Source organism: Microtus ochrogaster, assembly GCF_000317375.1.
Source record: "Microtus ochrogaster isolate Prairie Vole_2 chromosome 14 unlocalized genomic scaffold, MicOch1.0 chr14_random_2, whole genome shotgun sequence".
Taxonomy (NCBI): Eukaryota; Metazoa; Chordata; class Mammalia; order Rodentia; family Cricetidae; genus Microtus; species Microtus ochrogaster.
In genome coordinates this window covers 10,578,402-10,601,682 of record NW_004949097.1, presented here as the reverse complement: position 1 = coordinate 10,601,682, position 23,281 = coordinate 10,578,402, and the positions used below count along the sequence as shown (strand labels likewise).

The following is a 23,281-nucleotide window of genomic DNA, read 5'->3' as shown; positions in this document are numbered from 1 at the left end:
CTATGTCTTAGCAGGAGGGAAGGGTGGATGTCAGAAACTAGCATTGGAGAGCACCGAGCAAGGAAGTCACGTGGCAGTGAGGAACACGACACAGGATTGGGAAGGGTCATGTGTCCGGCATTGAACCCCTTGGACTGGCCAGGAGGATAATCGTGCTGCCTCCCTTACCAATTCCATCTTTGTCACTTGTTTCTCTGCTCACTCATCTTGCTTCAGTGACCTCTTTAGAGTGAACGGTTTGGAAGCAAATTATCCCTCTTTCTAATTAGTAACCGGTTATTGGGGGATTGCTCAGTCAGTAAGCTTTGCTCTGCAAGCATGGGGACCCGACTTCGGTCCCCAGCGCCTAAGAAGAAACTGCTGACTCCCATTGTAATCCTGCACCGTGGAGACAGCAGGGGCACCATGGCCAGTCACTCTAGTCTAGCTGGGAGTTAGGCCTCAGACCTTGTTGGAATAAGCAGAGTAAACAGTTTCTGAGGGATGCTCCTGAGGTTGGCCTCTGGCCTCCACCTGTGTCCACTCACATACATATGCTCACATATGTATATACGCTCTCACATTTGTTTATAATAACACACGTACGCATACACACATTCATACATATATGTGTGCCTGTCACATGCACACACACACACACACACACACACACACACACACCAACTAGGTGATGCTGCTATGTGATCTATGAACTCTGGCGAGTTCTTCTCTGCCCTCGTATAGATTTAAGCTTTCTAGTTTAGCACTGAAAGCCAATGCTTAACCATAACTTTAGTGTGTACTCTCGTCCCCTCCTTTTCATCTCCTGTATCACCCCCGCCCCCCCCCCCCGCCCCGGCCTTGCTTCATCCAGAGCATTTTCTCCACTATCCCAAAGCAGGTTCTATTTCTCCTTCAGCAACATTTCAGTTTTATTTTATATGTGTGAGTGTTTGCCTGTGTGTCTGGGTGTACATGTGAGTGTACGTATGTGAGTGAATTTGTGCCCATGTGTGAGAGTGTGTGAGTGTGTGTGTGTGTGTGTGTAAGAATGTTTCTCTGTCTGTGCTACGACCTCACTTCTCACGAAGGCTTCTTCTCCCGTGTTTATCTTCACAAGTTATGGCGGCATCCTCTGATTTATCTGTTGAGATAGCATCATCATGTGACCCATCTGTCATAGCGTACACATTGCTGGGAAGTCATCTGTAGAAGGAAGTTTCTGTCCTGGTCCTCCAACCGTTCAGTCCCAAAGAAGCACACATAGGCATATATTGATTATAACTGTTTGGTCTATAGCTCAGGCTTGTTACTCACTACCTCGTACAACTTAAATTACCCCATAATTCCTGTCTGTGTTTAGCCATGTGGCTTGATACCTTTTCTCAGTAAGGCATTCTCATCTTGCTTCCTCTGTGTTTGTAATTGTGCTACAGTCATCTACCCCCAAATATTCTTCCTTAGTAATTCTGTTACCATCTACTTGAGATATGGGGTCTTTCTCTAAATATTTTTAAGTGAATGATTTGATTAACTGATAAATGGGTATATGTCTTCTTTTACTCACATACAGGCAATCCAAAAAATCCAATATATCTCCACTAACTGCTTCTTCATGACACAATGGTTATTTCCTAGGCACAAATTATTCTCACTTTTTCATTCGTTTTTCTTCTCATTTATTCATCAGGCAGATATGGTGGAGTGCCTGTTAGGGATTGTACTGATACACAAATAATTGTCTCTGCTTGAGTCTAGAGGACTAGACTCTATGGGAAAGGAAGTCAGAGCCAGTGAGTGCCCCACAAGGGCCTGGTTTCAGGGTGAGCCAGCAAGCCCTCACTGAGACCAGAATGCTGATCTGCATGACTGCACAGTGAGCCATCGTAACCACTGAGCATATCTCCCGGGATATTTGAAACATAACTGTAAGAACTTTAAAATAAAATTTGGGGAGCAAACACGCACAAGGCACCATGATGTATGAGTGTCGGCACATGAGAAGGTAGAAATTACACAGACACTTATTGGAACTCCAGGAAGACAGGCGACACTGCCACATAGCCATACTTGCCAGCATCTGTCGTCACTGTTGTCCCCACACAGTCAGGAGGTCCCCTGCTTTAGTAGCTGTCCATTTAACAGGTGTCTTTGAACGACCATTTTCAGAGATGTTTAGATATAAGTCAAGAAGTTGTGAACGGAAAAGGTCTGTCTGCATTGTTCCTAAATTTTAGTGGGAGAGGGAGATTATAAACAAAGAAATAAGTATGTAATACTATGCCCAGGAAAAGTGGGGGAGGAAGGAGCTTGGCCTTTGGAGAGTGTTTGAAGGAACTCTTTTGAGGAGATTTGAGAAAGCTGAGAGATTTGAGGAGAAATCTGCTAGAGTCGGAGAGCAAGGCTGTCCGTGTGGGGAGGAAGAGACTTCAGGAACAGCCAGTGTGGCATCTGTACATTTAGATGACTGGGGTGTTAGTGTCCCATTGCTAACACCGAGTGGCTTTGACTTTCAGTTTTGAGGTCAGAAGTCCTGAAATCAAGGTACGGTCTGGGGCGAGCCTCTTCTAGATGCTCTCGGGAAGAACTGTCACCTTCTCCAATACACAGATGTCATCTGTATCCCTTGCTCCATCTTCTCTACATTGAAAGCCATTGCCTGGAATCTGACCCCTTGACCCCTTGAGTCTTCCTGGGTCCTGCTGGCTTTCCATCTTCAAAGCGCCAGGGTCAATTTGGACCCCAGAACAACCCCCGCCATCACCTTCCCAGTTCAACATCTCACACCTTCGAAACCTATTCTGTCAAACATGACACTTTCACAGGCTCCAGGGATTTTGATGAGCACCTGGGCTTTGTGGCATTCACTATTTTAGAATTATGGAGGAGCTCTAAATGGCTTTGGTATTTAGTCTGCGCTTAGGAACCCATGCAAATAGCTTTCCCGGAGGAGTCAGGCAGGCATCCTGACTCTCTGACACAGCCCCTCCCCAGGGTCAGCCCGCTGTGTCGCTGGTGCTGAGCACCATTGGCTTCATTTTCTGGCGGCGGTCTGAGCCACTCTTTCTACCGGTATGTGTGTTCTCCAGGAGGGACCGCTAGCAGGGCGTTCCCCGTGCAGAGAGACCCTTGCTGCTGCAGCAAGAGACCCAGTCATTCTGGGAGGACTGGCTCACTAGCACACTAGCATGATTATGCAGAACCTTACAGTAGAGAGGAACGCAGAAGTGACTCCGAAAAGTGAAAGCCGGCTTCTCCTTCCAAGGGGACCGTTGCTTATCTACTCCATTCATGTAACTCAGCATCCCCGGAGCGCTAGAGAGGAGAGATGGGATTCCATCCATGCTTCTCAATCTGCTCCTTTTCCTAAATAAAACTGAACCCTAAATTTATAGTGAATTTCTAAAAGTGTCTCCGTCTGCATCTCAGCTTCCACCCTTCCTTCCTCCACGAAACCCAGCTCTATTTATCCCCAAACTCTCAATTCTCTTTGTCATTCTTCTCCCTGAACGTGCACCAGGTGCACCACTCTCTGGTACCTCCCGAGCCTCTGGACTTGAGAAACCAGGCACGGGGGTGCCACAGTTCGCTTGGTTGGGTCTTAACCTCAGGAGTCTCTCATTGTTTCTATTCCCTGTACATAAAATCCCCTTAGTCACTTCATGCAACTCTTGAAACAGAGACACCAATGGTGTCATTAGAAGTTCTTACTAGCTAAGTGTCTTGCACTTTTTAAGGCTAGACCAATGCTTATTGGTGATTTAAAAATGTCTCTCTCAGTCTAGAAGACAAATGAATTCTTTGAAGAACGTCTCCTTGGCCAGACACAAAAGTGAGTTAAGACACTACCATGACTCTTGTGAAACACTGTCCCACAAGGGGCCGCCATCTTGAATTCTGTCTGCATTAGACTGGTTTCTCTGTAGTCTGGGTGTTTGTCATTGGTAAAGCACATACATTATAGTCAGATTGCCCCAAGGTGCCCTCACCCTGCGACACAGCCATCCAAGTGCAGTAGCTGCGGCTCTCCTAAACCAAGGGGAATCTGTGATGCCTCCCTAATTTCAGGAACTGTGACTGGCTCCACCCAAGATGGATCCCTTTGGTAGACAGAACTGGAGAAATACCATTTTCATTGCTCCTTTGGCTATTGAGGATGAATGACAGGAAATATGGACACTGCTCACTGCTGTGAAGACTGCGGCTGAGGCTCTTCATATGATTTGTTTGGATTTTTTACCAACTTAACCTTACTGAACCATCACCACGCATGTTCTTACTGCAAGCACCTGTCTTACAGAAGGCTTTACTTGACGTTTATTAGCACGGCTTCCAACTGCCAACATGCAAAGGGCATCTGACGGAACTTTGAGTACGGAACTGGTAGCATCAGTTGCCTTCTAGTGTCTTGACCTTGAACTTTGAATCCACCAGATGGTGTGTCTGAGGAAGACCACTTAGCTACTTGCACAAGCTGTGGATCTCAGCCCCGAGGTGGCTGTCCACCTTGAGAGCAAGGCTAACATCTCTTTCTACCTGGTTTTCCAATAGTTCTGTATTTTGAAGTTTCATTACTAAGGATATTAACAAAGTAGAAATCAGCACTTTGGTCTTGGTTCTGAGAACGCTAGAGTCGTGAAGGCTTTGGAGGCCAGCTGAGCCAGCTTTCTTGTCTGGTGACCAGAGACCAAGAGTTGTCAGTAGCCTAAAATTTTTAGGTATAGGAAGACTGAATGCACATGAGGCTGTGGTGGGAGACCCTAGAATACCATCTATCGATTCTCATAGCAACACGGATGCTCTTGCAAGCCACAAGCATAGAGCCTTCATCAAAATGAAACAACCAATGGTTAAAAATCATCCTACTAGTGTGCTCTGACAAATCTCTCCGCCAAGACCTTAAACATTGAGCATCCTCTTCTAATAAGCGATGAGGGGTTCGCTGGTCCAAAACGGAACAGAACCCTAAGATCCAAGTATTCCCAGGGTTACATGCAGTAATGTAATTAACCACATTACCAATGAGACCTAAACAATTCTAACTGGATTTAGTTTAGCCTTTCCACCCTCATCTGCGTTTATAGTGAACTTGGGGTAAGCCTTTATGTTGGAGTCGGAAGTAGCTGCACTTGAGGACTGAGCGCTCGTGTGACAGCTGTCTGTAGCTACTCCCGCCCCTTCCTTGATCTGCTCGCATCTTTGCTGGTTAACAGCACCAGTGTTAAGATTACTTTAAGAGCACTTGGTGACTTATTCTATTCCTTTACACTATGTACGGCAAGTCTGGAAGGTTCTGAGGGCAACTTTGACTTGCATGGTGATTTTACAGCTAAACTCTTAGAAGAAATTTTTAAGCTCCATTCTTTTTTTTTTATTTCCTTCCTTCCTTTCTTTTTCTTTCTTCTTATTTTTTATTTTTTTGAGCGTAGAGACTCATGTGGGGGTCTGAATTCTTTAATATAAGCACGAGCTTGCACTCAGAGCGTCTGGCCCAAGACAGGGACTCCACTGGGTTTTTTCCCCCAAAAAACCTTAAGAGGCAGATGCTATCTCTCAGTTTAAAGAAGAATAATCTGAGAAAGAGAAAGAGTCTATCATTAATAGCAGAATCACTCGTCAGGGATGAGAAACAGATTGTTTGGAAATACAGTTGAAATTTCCAGTCTATGCTATGCATACCAGTAGTAAAGGCCTCTGTCAGGGAATATGATTTCTGTCTCTTGTCCCACGGGATGAGAATGAAAGAGGAAGGTTCTCCAGGCACTCTTTGTATGTTGAAAAACAACCAGGACAAAAAAAAGATCCGTTCTTTCAGGCTCAGATCAAGCTGTCCGTAGCACAGGACAGCCGGTTGTTTTTACACTAGGCGTTTTCTCTCAGCTCCATTTCTGTGTAAAACTTTTTCATGATGGGAGAAAGAGCTGCCCCCTCACTGAAAAGGTTTGCTGTGTGTTTTAAGCTCCGATGATAGTCTGAAACCTCCTGAATCAGAAAGACAATGCTCAGTTCTTGGCCCTTTATCTAAGGCCTGCTTCTCTCAGCCTCGCTTACCAAATCAAAGCATGGGGATTCCGTTCTGGCCTTAAGTGTTCTGAGGAGTAAATACTGTAAACCAGCATCGGAACAGTGTATGGGTGCATGCAGCTAGAAACGGAACTTTAAAAAGATATCTGGGTGGGATCTGCTCCCTCAGTATGTTGGTGTGATAACCAAACGTTAAATGTTTCACTAGACGCAAATGATAAAATGTTTGTAGCTCTTAAGTTTTGAGCAAATACACAACTTTCTGTCAGTTTCACTGAGGACTACTTCCAGGCATATTTCTGTGTCTTGCGGGACTCTCACTGTTAATGCAATGTAAACTTGTTAGAGCAGAGAGCATGTATTTATTTTATTACATATATTTTTTTTGATAGAGGAATTTTTAGTGCTTTTCTTTCTTTTAAATGGCCCCATAGTATTTGCTGTTCACAGATGTTCTGTTCTGAATAAGGTCTATCAAAGTGTAAAACTAGACGGATACTTTTTTCCCCCTATAAAATGGAATGGACTTGCTTTATGCGGCGTTCTTAGGTGAATTTTCTTGTTTAAGAAGCCGGAATACAAGAGAGTGCTATATTAGCGTATTATTCTCACAGCAAACAAGCCCCGTTCTGTCGCTACCTGCTTGGCCATTGTTTCTGATTGTGTGTGCTGTGCAGTGGTGTTTGGATGGCTTCCTGCTCTCCGCCAGCACAAAAAGGCATTTCTGTTACAATGGCCCCTCACCACACAATGACGGCATTAAGGATTTATGTGGAGGTTTCATTATTTTCTCCTCTTTTGTTCCTACCAGGATGTCTTCCAAGCGACCAGCCTCTCCGTATGGGGAGACAGATGGAGAGGTAGCCATGGTGACAAGCAGACAGAAATTGGAAGAGGAGGAGAGCGAGAGGCTCCCAGCCTTTCACCTTCCCGTACATGTGAGTTTCCCCAACAAGCCTCACTCTGAGGAATTTCAGCCAGTTTCTCGGCTGACGCAAGAGGCTTGTGGTCCTAGGGACCCCCCTGCTCAGCACCACACAAGGGTAGGTTTCTTATGGTCTCCTCGTCCACCAGCCCATTCCTCTAATAGCTTGGCTTCAGCCCTTTGCTTGAAATGATCATGTGTTTGAGAATCACAGAGAAGATTCACCTCAGACTTCATAGAATTCCTTCAAGTAAACGGTTTTTTTCCAAGGGGATATAAGAAAGGATATTTAATTCTTTGTTTGCTTTTCGAGGATCCTGTCTCTGACACACACTTATAGGGAGGAATCCATACAACATGCGACTATCATGTTTAGATGACATGGCTAAGGTTAGCAAGAATCAAAGTCGTTTTCTTATGCTTTCTTATGCAATGTTGAAGAAAGTTTAGTTGTAAAGGCCTGCCTTCATTATTGCTAGTCTTCGTGGGTCAGACTTCCTCCAATCATTTGACCTTATGTCTAGATTTTGTCTAATGCAACACACACACACACACAGAAAGGGGGGGGGATTAAGCCTTTCTTAATACCACTATAATTCATAACTTTCCCAACAATCCAGTAAATCTAGTGAGGTACTACTATTAATTCTCTTTTATATTGGAGGAAGCTGAGGCACGGTGAAAGTCAAGGTTGTTCCAGGTCATAGAACCAGGATTCACCAAGGCAGGCTGACTTCTGGGTCCACGGTCCTGATCCTTCTTCACAAGAACTCAGGCATAGTTTACGTCTTCTTGTCTGTCGCTTGGCAAGCTCGGTCACATTCTCCACGATTGCTCCCTCTTCCCCACTCGGTCACTTACCGTCCAATGCCAGGCTAAGGAAGCAGGTGGGTACGGGACACTGCGGTCAGCATGGTGAGCAACCAGGTTCCCCACCTGCTACTGTGTCTCTGGGATGTGTCTTCTGCTTACTATTTTGACTATTGACTGCTCTCAGACAGTGCCACACCAAGACTGTTTCTTGGATGGGTTTTTCCCTGTGACAGTGACATACATATATAAGGCTGAAGGGCTGAATATAAATAGGATGGCTCAAAGAACGGTGCCAAGATAACGATAAGATAATTTTAAGCACACTCAAAGATGAATGAGCCTGAGAGAGGCAGATTAAGTTGCTGAAAATGGCGACATTGGGGACACTGCGAGGAAGTTCTGGTCTACGATCTATGGGTCTCCTTGAAGCAGGGAATTCTGTTTATGAGCGTATGTAACAAGCTAGTGAGATGCTCACGTGGAAGGATGCTGGCCATACAGACTTAGCGAAGGGAGCTACATCCACAGAACTTATCTGGAAGGAAAGAACCATCTCTGGAAAGATTTCCTCTGGCCTCCACACGTAGACCCTGGTGTACATGTGCCCATGCTCGTACACACACAGGCTCACAATAGTAATAAAAGTATTCAAAAATTGAAATAATGGATCTGAGTTGTGCTATGATTTCCAGTGAGTCCTTCAGTAGTTCTGTGACCCAAAGTGGTTGAGACCCACTGTGGTGTAATTTGGGAGGGGGGGTTCTAAGCCAATGACCCATTCCATATGAGCGATATCAACCTAGGAACTTTCTCACACCACACAGTTTGTCTCTGCCTCGGATATTTCTTTTATTCATCAGCTTTTCTTTTCTCACGTGGACACTTGAACACATCATCACCCCAACTTCTGAGCCCTTCTGTTAGATGATTCTCCCCTCTCCAACTGACTTGTCTACCCCAGAAAGGATTGTATGGTATTCCTCACCGTCGAATGTGTGTGTGGTGTTGTTACTTCCAGGATTTCATCCCAGTCCTCACCTGAGCAGCTCTTCCCATACAAACCACCCCACACTGTGAGGGGGCTTCTGCGATATTCTGCACAGATGCAATGCTTTGGCCATGCCCAGCTTCACACACAGCTGTGAACACGGCTGAGCACCTTTAATCTTTGGATATCTGATTTTTCAGTGTCATCTTCATGGTAAACAATGCTTTTTCACCCGACTAGGTGAAGGGTCAGCACACCCTAGATGGGTGCACTCAGTTCTCGCACAGTGAGTAGTACTCTGTGCTCTCCCGTGCTCTCGTACCTTTAATCAGGCTCCATATTGGGACCTGTGCACTTAGATGTCTGTCTCTACGCGATACCCAGGATTTCTTACTGATTCTCCCTCTCTCCCTCTCCTGGAATATAGCATGAAATAGATACTCAGTTTATGATGACTCGATTAATACTTAAGTTGAGATGGCTCAATAAATACTAAGTATTTACAGGCACAGTTGCGAACATGTCAGTTCTTGGTGACAGTTTTGTAGAAATTCAGCTACAGTGATGCTGTCTAGTGCACACTCTGAGGAGAAGTCGGCAAGGAAGCTCCTAGAAGAAGACCTATTTTAAATGTTTATCAAATTGGTTGGCTATATTTGTGGTATTATTAATCAACACGAATAATTTCTATTTATAATAGACCATTGTTTGAGCCACACAATAGAGTCTTAATGTTTCATAAGGAAATATATTCTCTACAATTTTACTCAGTATCTTTGAAAATGGAGAACACGTCATAATCTCTGTGTCGCGGAGTAGCTCCTGCAAGCCTGCCTGGCAGAATCAGGGAGAGACTTTCCATATACAACCTCAGTCCAAAGGTATTTCCTGAGACGGAAACTTGGTGCGCGCTATGCTCCTCACCAAATAGAGATGAGAATTCGGAGTCCTGTTCAGATCCAGTTATGAAAGGGTTAAGGGCTGAAAGAGAGCCAGATAAGGATGTAAATCTGCCTCTCTGAGCTCCTGTATTTGGAGGCAAAACTAAAGACCTAAGTAAGAGAAACTCCCAGGTAGCTATAATCAGCACAAATGCTGAGAATTAAATTCTATGTAGGCTTTGAATTGCTGGGAAGGATGCAGTCCTGTGATATACATGGTCCTGTGAGGCTATTTGATACCTCATACCTGTGGGATCCAGGCATGGGTGGATGAAATGATGACAAGGGGGATGCTACTGTTTTTTTTTGTAAACGAGCCCTCAGAACCTTGACAACTGGCTAAACAGCAGAACCTGACTCCCTGATCATCTCCTGAAAGCTGGGCCTTGAATAGTTCTGCCACGAGGATGGCCATCCTGACCTTTAACCTATCCGCAGTAAAAGTCCTCCTGTATCTTTAGTTGATTGTTTGGTTTGTATGTGTGTGTTTTGCGTATGTATGTCCTGTGCATAGGTATGATTAAAAGTCTATGTGTGTGCATTTGTATTCTGGTTATCCTGGCACACACACACACACACACACACACACACACACACACACACACACACACACACACAGAAGCCACATTTCACCGTTGGTGTCTTGCTTGGGGGTTTCCACCTTATCTTTGAGACTGTGAGTTCCAGTGAATGTAGGGCTCATTGGTCCTGGCTGGCCTGTCCATCTGTCCATCCAGGAACCCTCCTGTCTTCGCCCTCCCCCCAGGGCTGAGATTCCAGACACACAGTACCACACATGACTTTGACATGTGTATTTGGCCCTAGGCTTCGGCCTATGCAGCAAGCACTCTACAGACCATGTCGAGTCTTCTTCCCAATCCGTGGGTTTGCATTTTGTTCTGTTTTCTGCTTTAAACAGGGCTTGGTTGCTGCTTCAAAGTTTCAGAGACAAACGGGTAGCTCTGTGCTTCAGATGAGCCTTAAGGACAGTTCTGCTATGGACCAGTCGAACGGAAGATACAGACAGTCTCTAGCAGATGAGCTCACAGCTCTCAGCACAAGAGACTGTGCCTGTCCGGAGGGATGGGAGCAGCTCTGAAGGGATGGGGGGCCTCTGGTGTTCACAGTGGGGCAGCCTCTGGCGCTCATTTTCTGTCTGGTTGCATGCCGCATCTGTCGGTGAGCTCTCAGCTCCAGTGCAAATGTGATGTGAAATGAGAGCCACCACCACCCGTGGTTCCAGAATAATCTGTTGTCTATTTTTTTAAAAGCCTATTCTGTCTCCCTCGAGCTTCCTTTTGATTCTTTAAACTGTTCTTGTTTTGAAGGAACAATATGTTATTTTCAGTATGAAATCATTGGAGAGGCTTGCTCTAGATGTAACTGAATCTTATTTAAAAAATAAATAAGTGCACAGATACTTCTGTTTGCATTGTTTCTGGTCCAGCTAGTGGCCGTGTACAACTTAGACAAGAGCAGCATCAGTGTGCTGCACCCTGGACCTTCCCTTTCATGAGACAAAATCAGAGGGACCACACTGCTTCTGATTCCGGCTCAAGCCCTCCTCCCCCTGTCAGCCTCCCGGGTCACTGGAACTAAAGTTACACCCCACCACCCCACTTTGTGTGCTAGGCTGTGTGTGCATATGTGTGTGCATACATACGCATAATGTGTTGTATATATTTGAAATCAATTTTAGTATCTCATTTAGAGCTGATATTCATGGTCTTTTTCACTTCATGGAAATATTCAGAACTGGGTCTCCAGGACCAGTGTGCACTCTGATGGTGCACATTAGTGTCAATGTTAGTGTCAATGTGCTTCCACACTGTAGAACCAGAGTGTGCTGAAACCACGTGAGTGTGAGTCTACTCCCACCTCAGTCCATCAAACAGAGAGAGAGGGAGAGAGGGAGGGAGAGAGAGAGCGCTCAGAAGGGAGGGAGGAAGAGAGAAAAAGCTAGAGATGTGTTTTCAAGTTAACTTTTTATAAAAGATGAAATGCTGGGACTTCCAAGTATAACATAGCAAGGTCCCAGTGTAGGAGAAGAAGCCTTAATCATTGAGTAAGCACTCGTCTGGTCTACTGAGAAAAGGAAGGGATGCTCAGGTGCACTCGGGCTCACGGTCGGCACTCAGGCTACCTTTTCACACGAGGTCATCTTTAACTGCTGTGTTGTAGCTGTGTGACTTTAGGTGCTTGTTATATGAATTTTGCTTACAATAGAAGAATCAATTATGCATTTTTTGATATCTAGGATAATGTTACCTGTGGGATATTATTAAGAAATTTTAAGGGAGAAAGAAGAATGTATTTCTATGCCATTCAAAAATAAATCACAGAATAAGAACTTAATTATGGGGTAGTAAAGAATACTACTTCTTATCTGATGCTGTCTATATGCTTTTAAATGTCTGTTACCTTTGTCCATCAAACTTGGCATCAAGTTCCTGTGGCGTGGTAAGCCCGGCTATTGTTAAGCCAAGGTGGTCCTTGTGCCATTGGTAATAGTGAGAATTGCATTGTTTAGAGAGAGCCCTCTCCTATACGCTAGACAAAAGTGTAATTACTATTGAGTGATGTGGATGTGGGCCGCCCTCTGCTTAACAGCACAGGGACTAGATTCAGATAAAGTAAGCGCTCAAGCCGTATCTTCTGGGTGGCAGTGTGAAGTTATGATCACAGAAGGTATCATTCCACACGGAGCGTGATTTTACCGGGTTTATCTCTAACCTGTTGTTGCTGGCAGAGATAGGCTTCTTATCTGAACAAGGCCAATTCAATTGCAGCAAGGTAATATGGTGACGAGTTTGTACTTCGTTTTTTTTCTTTTTATGGTAAATTGATGTTTATCATACAATGAAATTACATTGTTACAAACATCACCCTGTCTGCATTGTCACAAAATACCCCCTGATGCTGTTTATCTAGACATAATTCCAGACTTGTGTTTGAATGGAAGTTCAATTTTTTCTATGTGTATTGTGCTGGGAAATTATCCCTAGGGCTATCAGGGATGGAGACAGAGAAACACAGTCAGCGAGGACCCCAGGAGCTGCTGGAGAAATTGGGCAGTTGATCATTCTGTCCTGTGCCCATGCCCTTTGGTTCAGCCCCACGGTGGGAGGGGCTGGCTCATGGTAAGTCCCAGAACTCTGATTAGGGCTGCAGCGGTGGCTCAGGATGGGGAGCACCTGCCTTGCAAGCATGAGGGCCTTTGTTGAGATCCCCAGCACAGAAGCTGAACACAGCAGTGTGTGCCTGTGAACCCAGGGCTGGGAAGACAGGGAATGGAGGGTCCCTGGGCCTGTTGCTCAGTCATCTAGTTCAAACAACAAGCCTGGCTCCGGTGAGAAAGTACGACAGAAATGAACAAGAAACTATATCTTTCTGCATGAGGATTTATATTTAGAATTAAGTTAGGATGATCACCATAATATAATAAACAGAATTCATGTAAGATGTAGGAATTCTTGGTGGTGACGATTCTTGGTGCAAAGGTGGGTGAGATTTGAGGGGGGGTCATTAAAGTCATTTAATCTGTGACAGTTTCCCCTTGAGACACAATGCTAAACTCCCAGGTTAGAGTATCCTGCACACGGTTTTAATTTCCATTGTTGCAAACTCCTCACACTGGCATTTGGTTTCGTTGTTACTTTAAATACTTTCCCCAAGCACAGAAAGCTCATTGCAGAACAAGTTAAAAAAAAAAAAATAAAAGTAGCAGTTACAAGCACGCTGTAAAGTCTTTAACATCACATTTGGCAAAGTTGTTGAAATAGGAAACTCACAGCAATAGGGACAAACTCATCTCTGCTCTGTTGGGGTTCTTTGGTGTTTGCTTTGTTTGTGGGGTGACTGTCTCTGCTGCTCGTGTGGCTGAGATGCTGATGCAGGGAGGGCTCTAAGGAGAGGACTGGCACCCTGCCCGTGGCTGTGGTCCTGATCTGTGAGTAGAAAGCGGTGCCATTTCTTACTCTCCGGCTAACTTTGAGACAGAAAAGCAGTAATCAGTTGTACCCGGAACTAAGATGCCACAACCCACTTGTGCACAAACTGGTTTTCACTCGAGATGTTTAACTTCATGCTCTTCATCTTGTCCTCCAAGCGTTCTGTTCTTTCGTTTCTCTTCCCTTCTCTTGGGAACTTACTACTGGCCCAGGCTGGCCCCAAGCTTCTGATAATTCTCCTGCCGCAGCTGTCCAAGTGCTGGGTTTACAGGTCCGAGCTACCGGTGATGATCCAGAAAAACTTTCCTGATGTGTCCCCTTGTGGATCTCAAGAGTTCCATGATCAGAAAACGGCACAGGCAGGAGACTCCACAAGCAGTGTGCGCTGATGTGTGCTTCCTCCCACCATTCCTCTTCTCAGAGCTGGGGTTGTGGAGATCTGTCAGTCGGCACTGTGGCCAGCTTCGATTTCTCCTACTCTGTGTGGTTACCAAGGACTACGTTGTTGAGGAGGCTTCAGTGGCCTTTACATGACACAGGCATGTCCTGAGTTCACCACAGGTCAACACAGGAACTTCATTCAGATGGTTCTGAGCCCGTGTCCTTCTCTTTTCCGGCTCGAAGCTGGTTATAAGCGGTAATTAATCTTCAGTATCTTCATTTGGCAGAACAAGATCCTGAGACTTTTGTCAGTTCTGAAATTCCCTTTGCAGGTTGTTCTTAGTGATGCTGCACATCTAGGGACGCTACTCCAGGGGACACGGTGCTGCTCTTGAGGTTGTAGCTACAGAAACTGTGCATTTTTTTCTCTCTTTTTAACCACTTCTCAGTTTTAGTCCATTGGCTGTTCTGTTTTCAGGTTTTGGAAATTGGAGAATTTATAGGGAAGGGCTACAAAGTAAAAGTGGAAAGAGGACGGGGGACCTGAGGAGCCGATTATTTCCAGAGTGAGGGGGCTGTTGATCAAGGACTGTGAGAAGAGGAATGTGTGTTCACCATTTCTCGTCACCACCCACAAGAATCCAAAAGTTCCCAGGCCCTCCCAGTGGGGATGCTTGCTTCCTAGAGACAGGAAGAAATCTCTAGGATGTGGGAACTCAGTTGTCCACCTGGACTTCAACTCCCAAGTCAGTCAGCCAAAGACGGAGCCAAGGGCCTGAAATCATAACCAAGTGTTGCCACTAGAACTTTAAACTCAAGGAGGCCATGTAAAAGCAGGGACGTAAGAAAGGGTGACTTTCAGCGGGATTTGGGCCCTCTCATCTGGTTAGCACAGTTTTCCATCTCAGAGGTATAGAGAGTCGCTGGACCTCTGCTGCAGTGTAGAAAAATCTAGTGAGCCGTGAAGGGTGGCAGCGCTTGGGAGGCTGAGGCAAGAGGTTTGCCATGGACTAAAGGCCAACATGGGCTCCCTGGTGAACACCAGGCCAATGGGAACTGCAGCAGGAGGCTGTCTCGAAAGATCATAAATGAAAAGGAGGAAGGGGAACTTGGAGGGAAAACTATTCCTTTGGTTAATAGTGACAGCATGGACTCAAAGAGTTTGCCTCAGCAATAGCGCATGCCAGCAGAACGCTAAAGCACTGCACATCATTTAAATCCCGCTCCACCACATCTACGATGCTCACAGTATGAACTCATGATTAGATTGGACCATCTCGTGCGACCCTCCCCCTTATCGCTTGCTTTCTTTTCTTTCTTAAACATTTGTCTTTATGATTTTTTAATTATTTCTGTGGGTGTGTGTCTGTGGGTGGCCATGTGCTTGGAGTCCGGTGCCCATGAAGGCTGGAAGAGGGCAGCGGATTTCCTGCAGCTGGAGCTGCAGGTGGTTGCACGCCCCCATGTGTGTGCTGAGAACTAGACTCGGTTCATTTGCAAGGGTTCTAGCCCTTTCAATAGTAAATTCTGTTTTTATCTTTTGTTTCATTTTTTTTTGGTTAGTTTTCTTTGTTTTTTTTTTTCTGGCAGAAGAGAAGTTGTGTGGTATTTGCAATCAGACGAAACCACACAGCAAATTGAGCTGACAATTGCAAGCCTGATACTTGGTTACACATTTTCTTTATGGTGTTTTCCTATAATCCATATTTAAGAATGAACCACGTGACGAAAGGCAGTGTTAATATCAGGGGGTCAGCCTTGACCAGCTCAGACCTTACTACCACAAGATTAAGCCAGTGGACAAAGTGCTTGGTTGATGCTTGTCATTTAGTCAGGGCTGCCTCTGTGGCAGGAGGGCAGGCACTGCCATGATTATGTATAGAAGATGCATTCATTCACTGTCTCTCCCTAGCTCTTAAATATGGAGCCTGCCTTGAGATAAAAGTTAGTCATGTTTGTTAATAGTCCTAAACTAAAGCACAGTGTTCTGGGGGTTAATAACAATTTACATGCAGAGATAAGGCATAAAAAGACAGGTACTTGAGGACTTTCACCAAATGACTCTAAGTAGCATTGACTTATATACAGATATAAATGCGTATGCATGAGCATCAAAACCTGGTGTTAGTGAGTGACAGGGACACAAGTTACAATAGTTTGTGTACATCCACTTTTAAATGCAGTAAGCTTCGCAACCCCTCCCCAGGCTTCTGAAGATCCATCTGTCTGGATAAACACTGGTCTTGGGTGAGAAGGGTCTCTTCCCAGCATCTCTATGGCTTCGGGGCAGCCGCTTCCATGCCTTTCGGCACAGGGACCTAGGAGCCCCGAACACGCTTCCTGTGTGTCTGAGATCATCTCTCTGGGTCAGCAGAAGAACCCAAGAAGCAACTCTGAGTGACTCTTGTGAGTTTTTCACAAAGCTTCATTCAGCCTGAGAGGTGACTCTCATATATGGAGTTCTCAGGGGGTCCTGAGGTCAACTGGTGATGGCCATTTGCAGCGCTTCAGTTCACGGTGACACACACCGTATGTATCACTGCTCCCGTTGGTACATCTGCTCAGGAATATCACACCGTGGTGTCCCCAGCTGACTGGAGCAAAACAGTCCTGTTCCTGAAGAGACTTTTCTCCTAAGGAAGAGATAGAATTTGAGTGTGTGACTTCAGAGTCCAAACACTAAAGAGCTGTGTGAACTGGGTGCTCAAATCCTTTTCTCCAGACCAAATGATTTTAAAGGGCTTTTGAAATATACACTGCAGTAGGCTGGTGAAACAATATCTACTTGTTTACCCAAGCTCAGAGGTTTCTTAACTTTTTGGATGCACGCACGTGTGTGTGTGTGTGTGTGTGTGTATGTGTGTGTGTGTTCACATGCATGTGGAGGACAGATAATATCTGGTGGTATTCCTCTCAAGCTGTGCGTTTTATGGTGTTTCTTGAGATGGGGTTCAGACAGGCTGAATGGCAAGCAAATCCCAGGACTCCAGTGGCCTCTGCCTCCCCAGCACTGAGATTACAAACGCATATCACCACAGCCAGATTTTAACATGTCGTCAGGCTTTGAGCTCAGGTGCTCGTGCTCCCGTGGAAATGCCTTTATGACATCACATCATCATGCTGGAGCATATTCACAGCACTTCTTTAGGCTCTTGCTTGTGCAATGTGCTATTACACAGAGAGCTTGCTAATCTTTGACCGAACAAATAGCATCAATCTGTGGATGTCTTGTAAGGCAGTGGTGTGTGTGTGTGTGTGTGTGTGTGTGTGTGTGTGTGTGTGTGTGTGTGTTGGGGGTGTGACAAGCAGAGAGGGCCCAAGTTGTTAAGAGTCCTTCCTGGCTCTTCTAGAATACACTTTGGTGTGCAGAACCCATGACAAATGCCTTATAACCACCTGTGACTCTGCCTCCAGGAATCCAAACCCTCCTCTGACTTACATCAATGTGACAGACACAGGGGAGGTCAGTACCCCACTCCAGGGAGACCTAGGGTACCAAGGGATAAATGACATTCCTTCAGGGTTTACATAAGGACATGGTGGTATTTCTGTAAGTGCAGTCATCCAGGGAAAGCATAGAACCATTCTTCCACTGGACTAGAGTCCACCCATAGTGCAATCCCACCGTGAGAAATGGCCAGTGTATTCTGTCACCAGTGAGCAACGTCAAATGTGCTTGCCCATCTGCCAGACACCAGGCTTGTATGTTACTGCGCTGTAACATACAAGTCATAGTTCTCTAAAACGATGTCAGCATTGTTCATCCTGGACCGTGTGTCAGCCGCTGTGCCAGACTCTAGGACAACAGTGCAGATCTCTCTCTCTTAAATCCCATCATCTCAGGTTCAAGACGGATTGCCTCGAAGATACCGACAGAACCTGAAGGTCGAATTGCTGATCCATTAAACACAACAGAGTGCCCACTGCTCCCCCCCCCCCCGTAATAAAAGAGAGAACAAAACCCAGATTGGTCAAGAGGAAGAGTGTTCACTGAGCATGTGCCAGGTGCATGTATGGGAAGTCTACAATTCAGCAAACAAAGTGAAAACGAAATGCAGGACTTAGACCCAAGTGCGCAGACGTTGTAGAACAGGAATTATGATGGAGTCCCAGGCAACAGATTCCCAGCACCCACATGACAGCTCACAACCATGTACAGTTCCAGTCCAGGGGATCTGACACCTCTTCTAGCCTCTGATAGCTCTGCATGCATGTGCTGCACATGTATTTATGCAGGCAAAACACCCATCTACATGAATTAACTAATTTGAAAATTTTAATTCTGGAGTGTGTGTGTGTGTGTGTGTGTGTGTGTGTGTGTATGTGTGTGTGTGTGTTAGGAAACTATAGCCATCCCCTGTATTGACTGTGGCTTCTCCAAATGGCTCACGATGCGATTATAGTATCAGCATAAACCGGGCATGGAGACATATTATGGGTATACTTTTAAATGATGTATTTTCTTCCGAAAATGACTTGGTAATGTCTACAAACTCATTTTCTCTTAACGAGTGACAGGGAGGTTGGTGGCTTTTTAACAAGGTTTAAGTAATTACTGTATCTTCTCACATTTTTCCCCCCATTTCGGTACCCTCTAAGATTTTGGGGATTTCACGATCTTTGAGGAGTTTGGTCCTTTGTTTATGACGATTGTGTTTATTGCTTTCTAGTCCTTTGATCTCTCTGCTCTAATTTGCCCACACGAACAGCTTGAGATGATGTAGGGAGGGTGTGATCTGAGACTCTGTATAATATCACAGCTCGCCTGTCAGAAATCTGACATATTGCAACTAAAACTGACATCCCCAACCAAAATACCCGTGTCTGTAATGCTAGACCCCAAGAGGAGACGTATAGACGGGGTTCTGCCTTTGTTTCACGGGGCCAAACTCGGACTTCTCACTTTCCTAATGGGCTCCTGTGGCCGTCTTTTCTGTCCCCCCCAACTCTTTCATGTGGGCCTATGTCCTCTCAGCGATTCTGTAATTATTTTTGTTTTACATAGAGAGAAACATGCCCCCCCCTTTACATATGGTGTTTTTGCTTCCCGCAGACAGAACGAGACAGACGCCATGCTTTGAAATTCCAAAGCTTGTTCGGTTTTACGCTCTTATGCTTATAACCCGAGTCTCTCTAAAATGTCCTGACCTAAAACACTTTATTGTTTCATTACTAGATTCACACCAGCGCAGACACAGCTGCTTTCCTAGGGATGTCTGGGAGTGCAGGGTGGGAAGGCAAGCTCTGAGAAACCCAGCCTTAGAAAGTCAATCTCAGATCGTGAAACACCGGTTTAACCACTGCTCTTGACAACTTAACACGGCACACTGAAATATAAAAGCTGAAGCAAGTGGGATCAATGGATTATCTAAGTCCCGGGATGTCTTCCTGTAAGTGAGGCGACCTGACAGAGTGGCTGGGGGTGGGGGTGGGGGCCACACATTGTGCATCTCCTGTCAGATGCAAAGCAGAAAGTTTTCAGAGATTAGCCCTGAGTGGGTGGGTGTGGGCTACCTGTGCACCAAGCAGAGGGACAGGCATTGCAAGGGAATGAAGTGGAAGGAGGGGGCCAAAGGAAGAGCAGGGTTCGCATGTGCAGACTCGGGGCTCCGTAACCACAGCGGTATAAAGTGATGCTCAGTGCAGATCAGCCACGGCGTGTCCCTGGATGGCGGGAGGTTCACAGCCTCCAGAGCCCGATTACTGCTTTATCTTGTCACGCTAAATTAACATGGCAGTGCCGGGCTAAACAGCTCTGACCTCTTCGTCTGGGGGAAGTGCTGCCTAGGAGAAAGATGGCATTTAAGTCTCTCTCTCTCTCTCTCTCTCTCTCTCTCTCTCTCTCTCTCTCTCTCTCTCTCTCTCTCTCACACACACACACACGCAGACACACACACAGAGACACACACCCACACCACTACCACCTCCTCTATCACAATACCACCTTCTTATACTCTTTAAAGGTTTAGAGTTAGTTAGAACATTATCTATTTTCAAATTATCTTAGAAAAATATATTTTATGTTACAGTGACAACAGATAGTTTTTGAGTAGACAGCATGGCCATTTGGAAAGAAAGATGCGATTTTAGGTTGTTTGGCATTGTAATAGTGGTGCTATCAGCATGCACAGCACGATTTACCGTCTTTGCATGTGAAGGGTCGGGATGCTGCAGATGTTTGCCCCATGACCCTGGACTGGTAGCAAAGAGGTGGTGCAGTGAGGCCCAACCCCTGATGAGGGAGGGCCCCACCCCCGCCCACAAGAGAAATAGAGGGAGTGCCTTACAGGGAGGAGCCAGGCTCTCCTTTCTACCCAGGTACTCTGGTTCCTTTCCTGGGAGACTGACAGTCAGGCATAGGGACAAACGCCATTGTGAGATGAAGCAAGGCCCCAGAGCTCATTTGTGTGGCCTTCTGTCAGTCTCCAACTGTGCCTTCTATGTGTCTTCTGAAATACACACATAGGAAGTACAATTAACAAATTGTTATCTGTCTTAGAATATTGACAAATCCATCAAAATCTGGTGTGGGATTGGGCTGACCAAGTGGACTAAGGAGGGGTCCAAAGGCCCACACTGTGGTTCTCCCTCCTTGTGCCCAGCCCTGGAGCGCATCTTAGGAGGAACCCCTTTCTCACCCACCGCCAGAGAAGGTATTTCTCTTTTCTCTATACCCTGAGTTTCAAATCACGTCTAAGGCTGTAAACTGAGCTCTGAGGAATCTGTGAAGCCCTTAGTCGCCCTGATTTATGGACTAGGACTGTTTTTTAACCTGGAGACAATGTCCCAAGCTCTCATTACATTCCCCAAGGGGCCTGAGTAGCCAGAATAAACCATGGCTTCTTGGTGTTCCCTCCTGTCTCGGGCTATCACCGGGCACATCTGCAAACGGGACCCAGTGTGGAGCAAGAAAAACACTCACTCCCAGAATCCTGCTGGAAGTCCGCCTGGCTTGTTCTGGGGCTTTTACCAGGGCACCCATGCTGGAGATGGTTCATTCCTGGCCAAGTAGATCTGCTCCTGGACCTCGAATTTCCCACTGATCTGTATTGTCACTGTGATCTGACCGAAATCTCATGTGCTTCAATAGTGTCCTGAATCCAGTGTGCAGGCCCTAGAAACACAGACTACATTTAGCTTGGGAGAGTACTGCCTGGGGCCAAAGCGCGGGTTTCTCTCTCTGTTTGTAAGTTGTTTTACCCCTGACCCCTGTTCTCTCTATGCCGGTTCATGGAGTCAACTTACTGCCTGAACTGCTAAAAAAGAAAACATCAGTATGAAAACAGCGAGCTAGTTCAGTCCATCCTGTTCCCCTGGTGCCATGTCAGAAACTACGCAGGACTGTCACTGTCGCAATAATTTGGATATTTTCAGTATCATTGTAAACATTATGCAATTTCAAACAAAAGATAAACAGCCAAAATTCTCACCAAATTTCCTTTGTACGCTTTGTAATATTTTAGAGTAAATAATAAAAAGTGACTTTTTAAACCAGTCTCTTGCAGTTTTCAACAATGTCTTTCTTGAACATTTTTGACTCACATTGAGAAGTTCAGGACTTAGAGGAACAATCTTGTCAGAAACAGGAGGCTCTTTATCTTCATTGCAAATCCATAGTTATTTAGTAAATAGATTTAATGAGTACAGTACGTATCCATCTATTAAAACCATGCTGGATTTGTTAGCTATAAATTAGCTTCATTGAAGAGTGGTTATAGTTATCTCCAAGGAATCACCCCATTGGTAGGTGATGGAAGATTGTGATGATCTTCCTGTAGAAGACAGCCTTAGAGCCAGGAGGAACAACTAGGGAAGAGGCAGAAGAAGCCCCCAGAATGGAGACTGACTGAGGCCTAGAAGCCTGCAGGGAGTAGAGGCTAATAATGCTAGTAATTAATTTTGAGGAGGTTCTTAACTTTCAGAAAGTTAGTGTCCAGTATTTTTCACCAAAGGAAATTTATCCTGGTATGGTGTGTCACAATCAAATCCCAGAGCTAGGAAGGCAGAGAAGAAGGGAAGCAGGGCAGCGAGGTAAAGCCCTGAGTATGGGCTGCACAGCAGGATATTGTCAGAGACGAAAATGACATAGAATAAAACCAGAAAATGTAAAGTAATGGGGGGGGGATAAAAAATTAGATATCTGAAATGAGAAATCAAGGAAACAAGAGGTAAGAGCAGTTGTCAATTTTCACACTAAATATAAGTAAGTAAACTTTTAAAAAAAATTTCTGGTTTGTTTGAATCTTAATTCATTTCCCTTAAGGATGGATATAGAATAAAGTAGCACAGAATGCTAAAGTATAAGAAGGAATGAAAATAGAGTATGCACCCAGAGATGGAACCCAGGCATGGTGTGATTGTCATCAGACAAGGCAGAATGGGATAGATTCATCTTATGTGGCTACATAGACATAAGTGATGAGTAGTTATGAATTAATTGAAAGTGGAAAGAAAGCTGATTTGGTGGTAATTAAAAATTGGTACAGAAAGGTTTAAAATATGTTTTCTCTTTGTGCTTTGGAGTCTGTGGAACAAAAAGACAAAATTGACTTATCATGTAGCTCACATGAGCACATGTAAGGGACTACACTGTTAAATGGTGTTGGTAGGGGTTTCTGGACCTGCAGCCATTCAGTCCCAAAGAAACACAGAGAGGACAACATTAATTATTAGCTGGTTGGCCTGGTACCTCAGGTTTTCTTATTAACTAATTCTTACACCATACATTAACCCATAATTCTTGTTTGTGTTAGCCACGTGGCTCAGTACTTTTTATCAGCGAGGCATTCTCATCTTGCTTCCTCTGTGTCTGGATGAAAACTGCAGACTGACGTTTCCTCTTCCCAGACTTCACCTGTTCTGCTTGCCCTGCCTATACTTCCTGCCTGGCCAATCAGCATTTTAATAAACAAACATAAGAGACAAATCTTTACAGGGTACAAGACCATTGTCCTACAGCAAAATGGTTCTTGGCAAATAAGAAAAGATCATTAAACCCCTTTAAAATAGGACCCTGGATATAATGTAAGAAACCTCATAGGAGAGGGTTAAGAATCCAACGACTCTGGTAATGTATAATTCTAAGTGCCCTCAGTCTTAACTGGAATGTTGTAAAAAGCAATCACACAAAATGCCAGTGACAGGCAGGTGCTTCCAACTCTAGGAAAGAGAAGCCCCATGCTGTCTGTATAAAATATTTTTCAATAATAAAAAAAACTAAAATGAGCTATTTCACAGTTGGTACAATTTTTATTTTTACTCTCCCCAAAGCAGAAGATTG

The 23,281-nt window shown here is 45.1% G+C and overlaps 1 protein-coding gene across 5 annotated transcripts in view; it reads left to right on the top strand.

Moving 5' to 3' along the window:
• Sox5 (SRY-box 5) overlaps positions 1-23,281 on the top strand; it is a 388,682-nt gene that overhangs the window by 46,759 nt on the left and 318,642 nt on the right. For all 5 annotated transcript variants that reach the window (XM_026787923.1, XM_026787920.1, XM_026787922.1 and 2 more), the window contains exon 2: positions 6,815-6,941. In XM_026787923.1, coding sequence (XP_026643724.1) covers positions 6,815-6,941 — 127 coding nt within the window. The remainder of the gene's footprint in view (positions 1-6,814; positions 6,942-23,281) is intronic.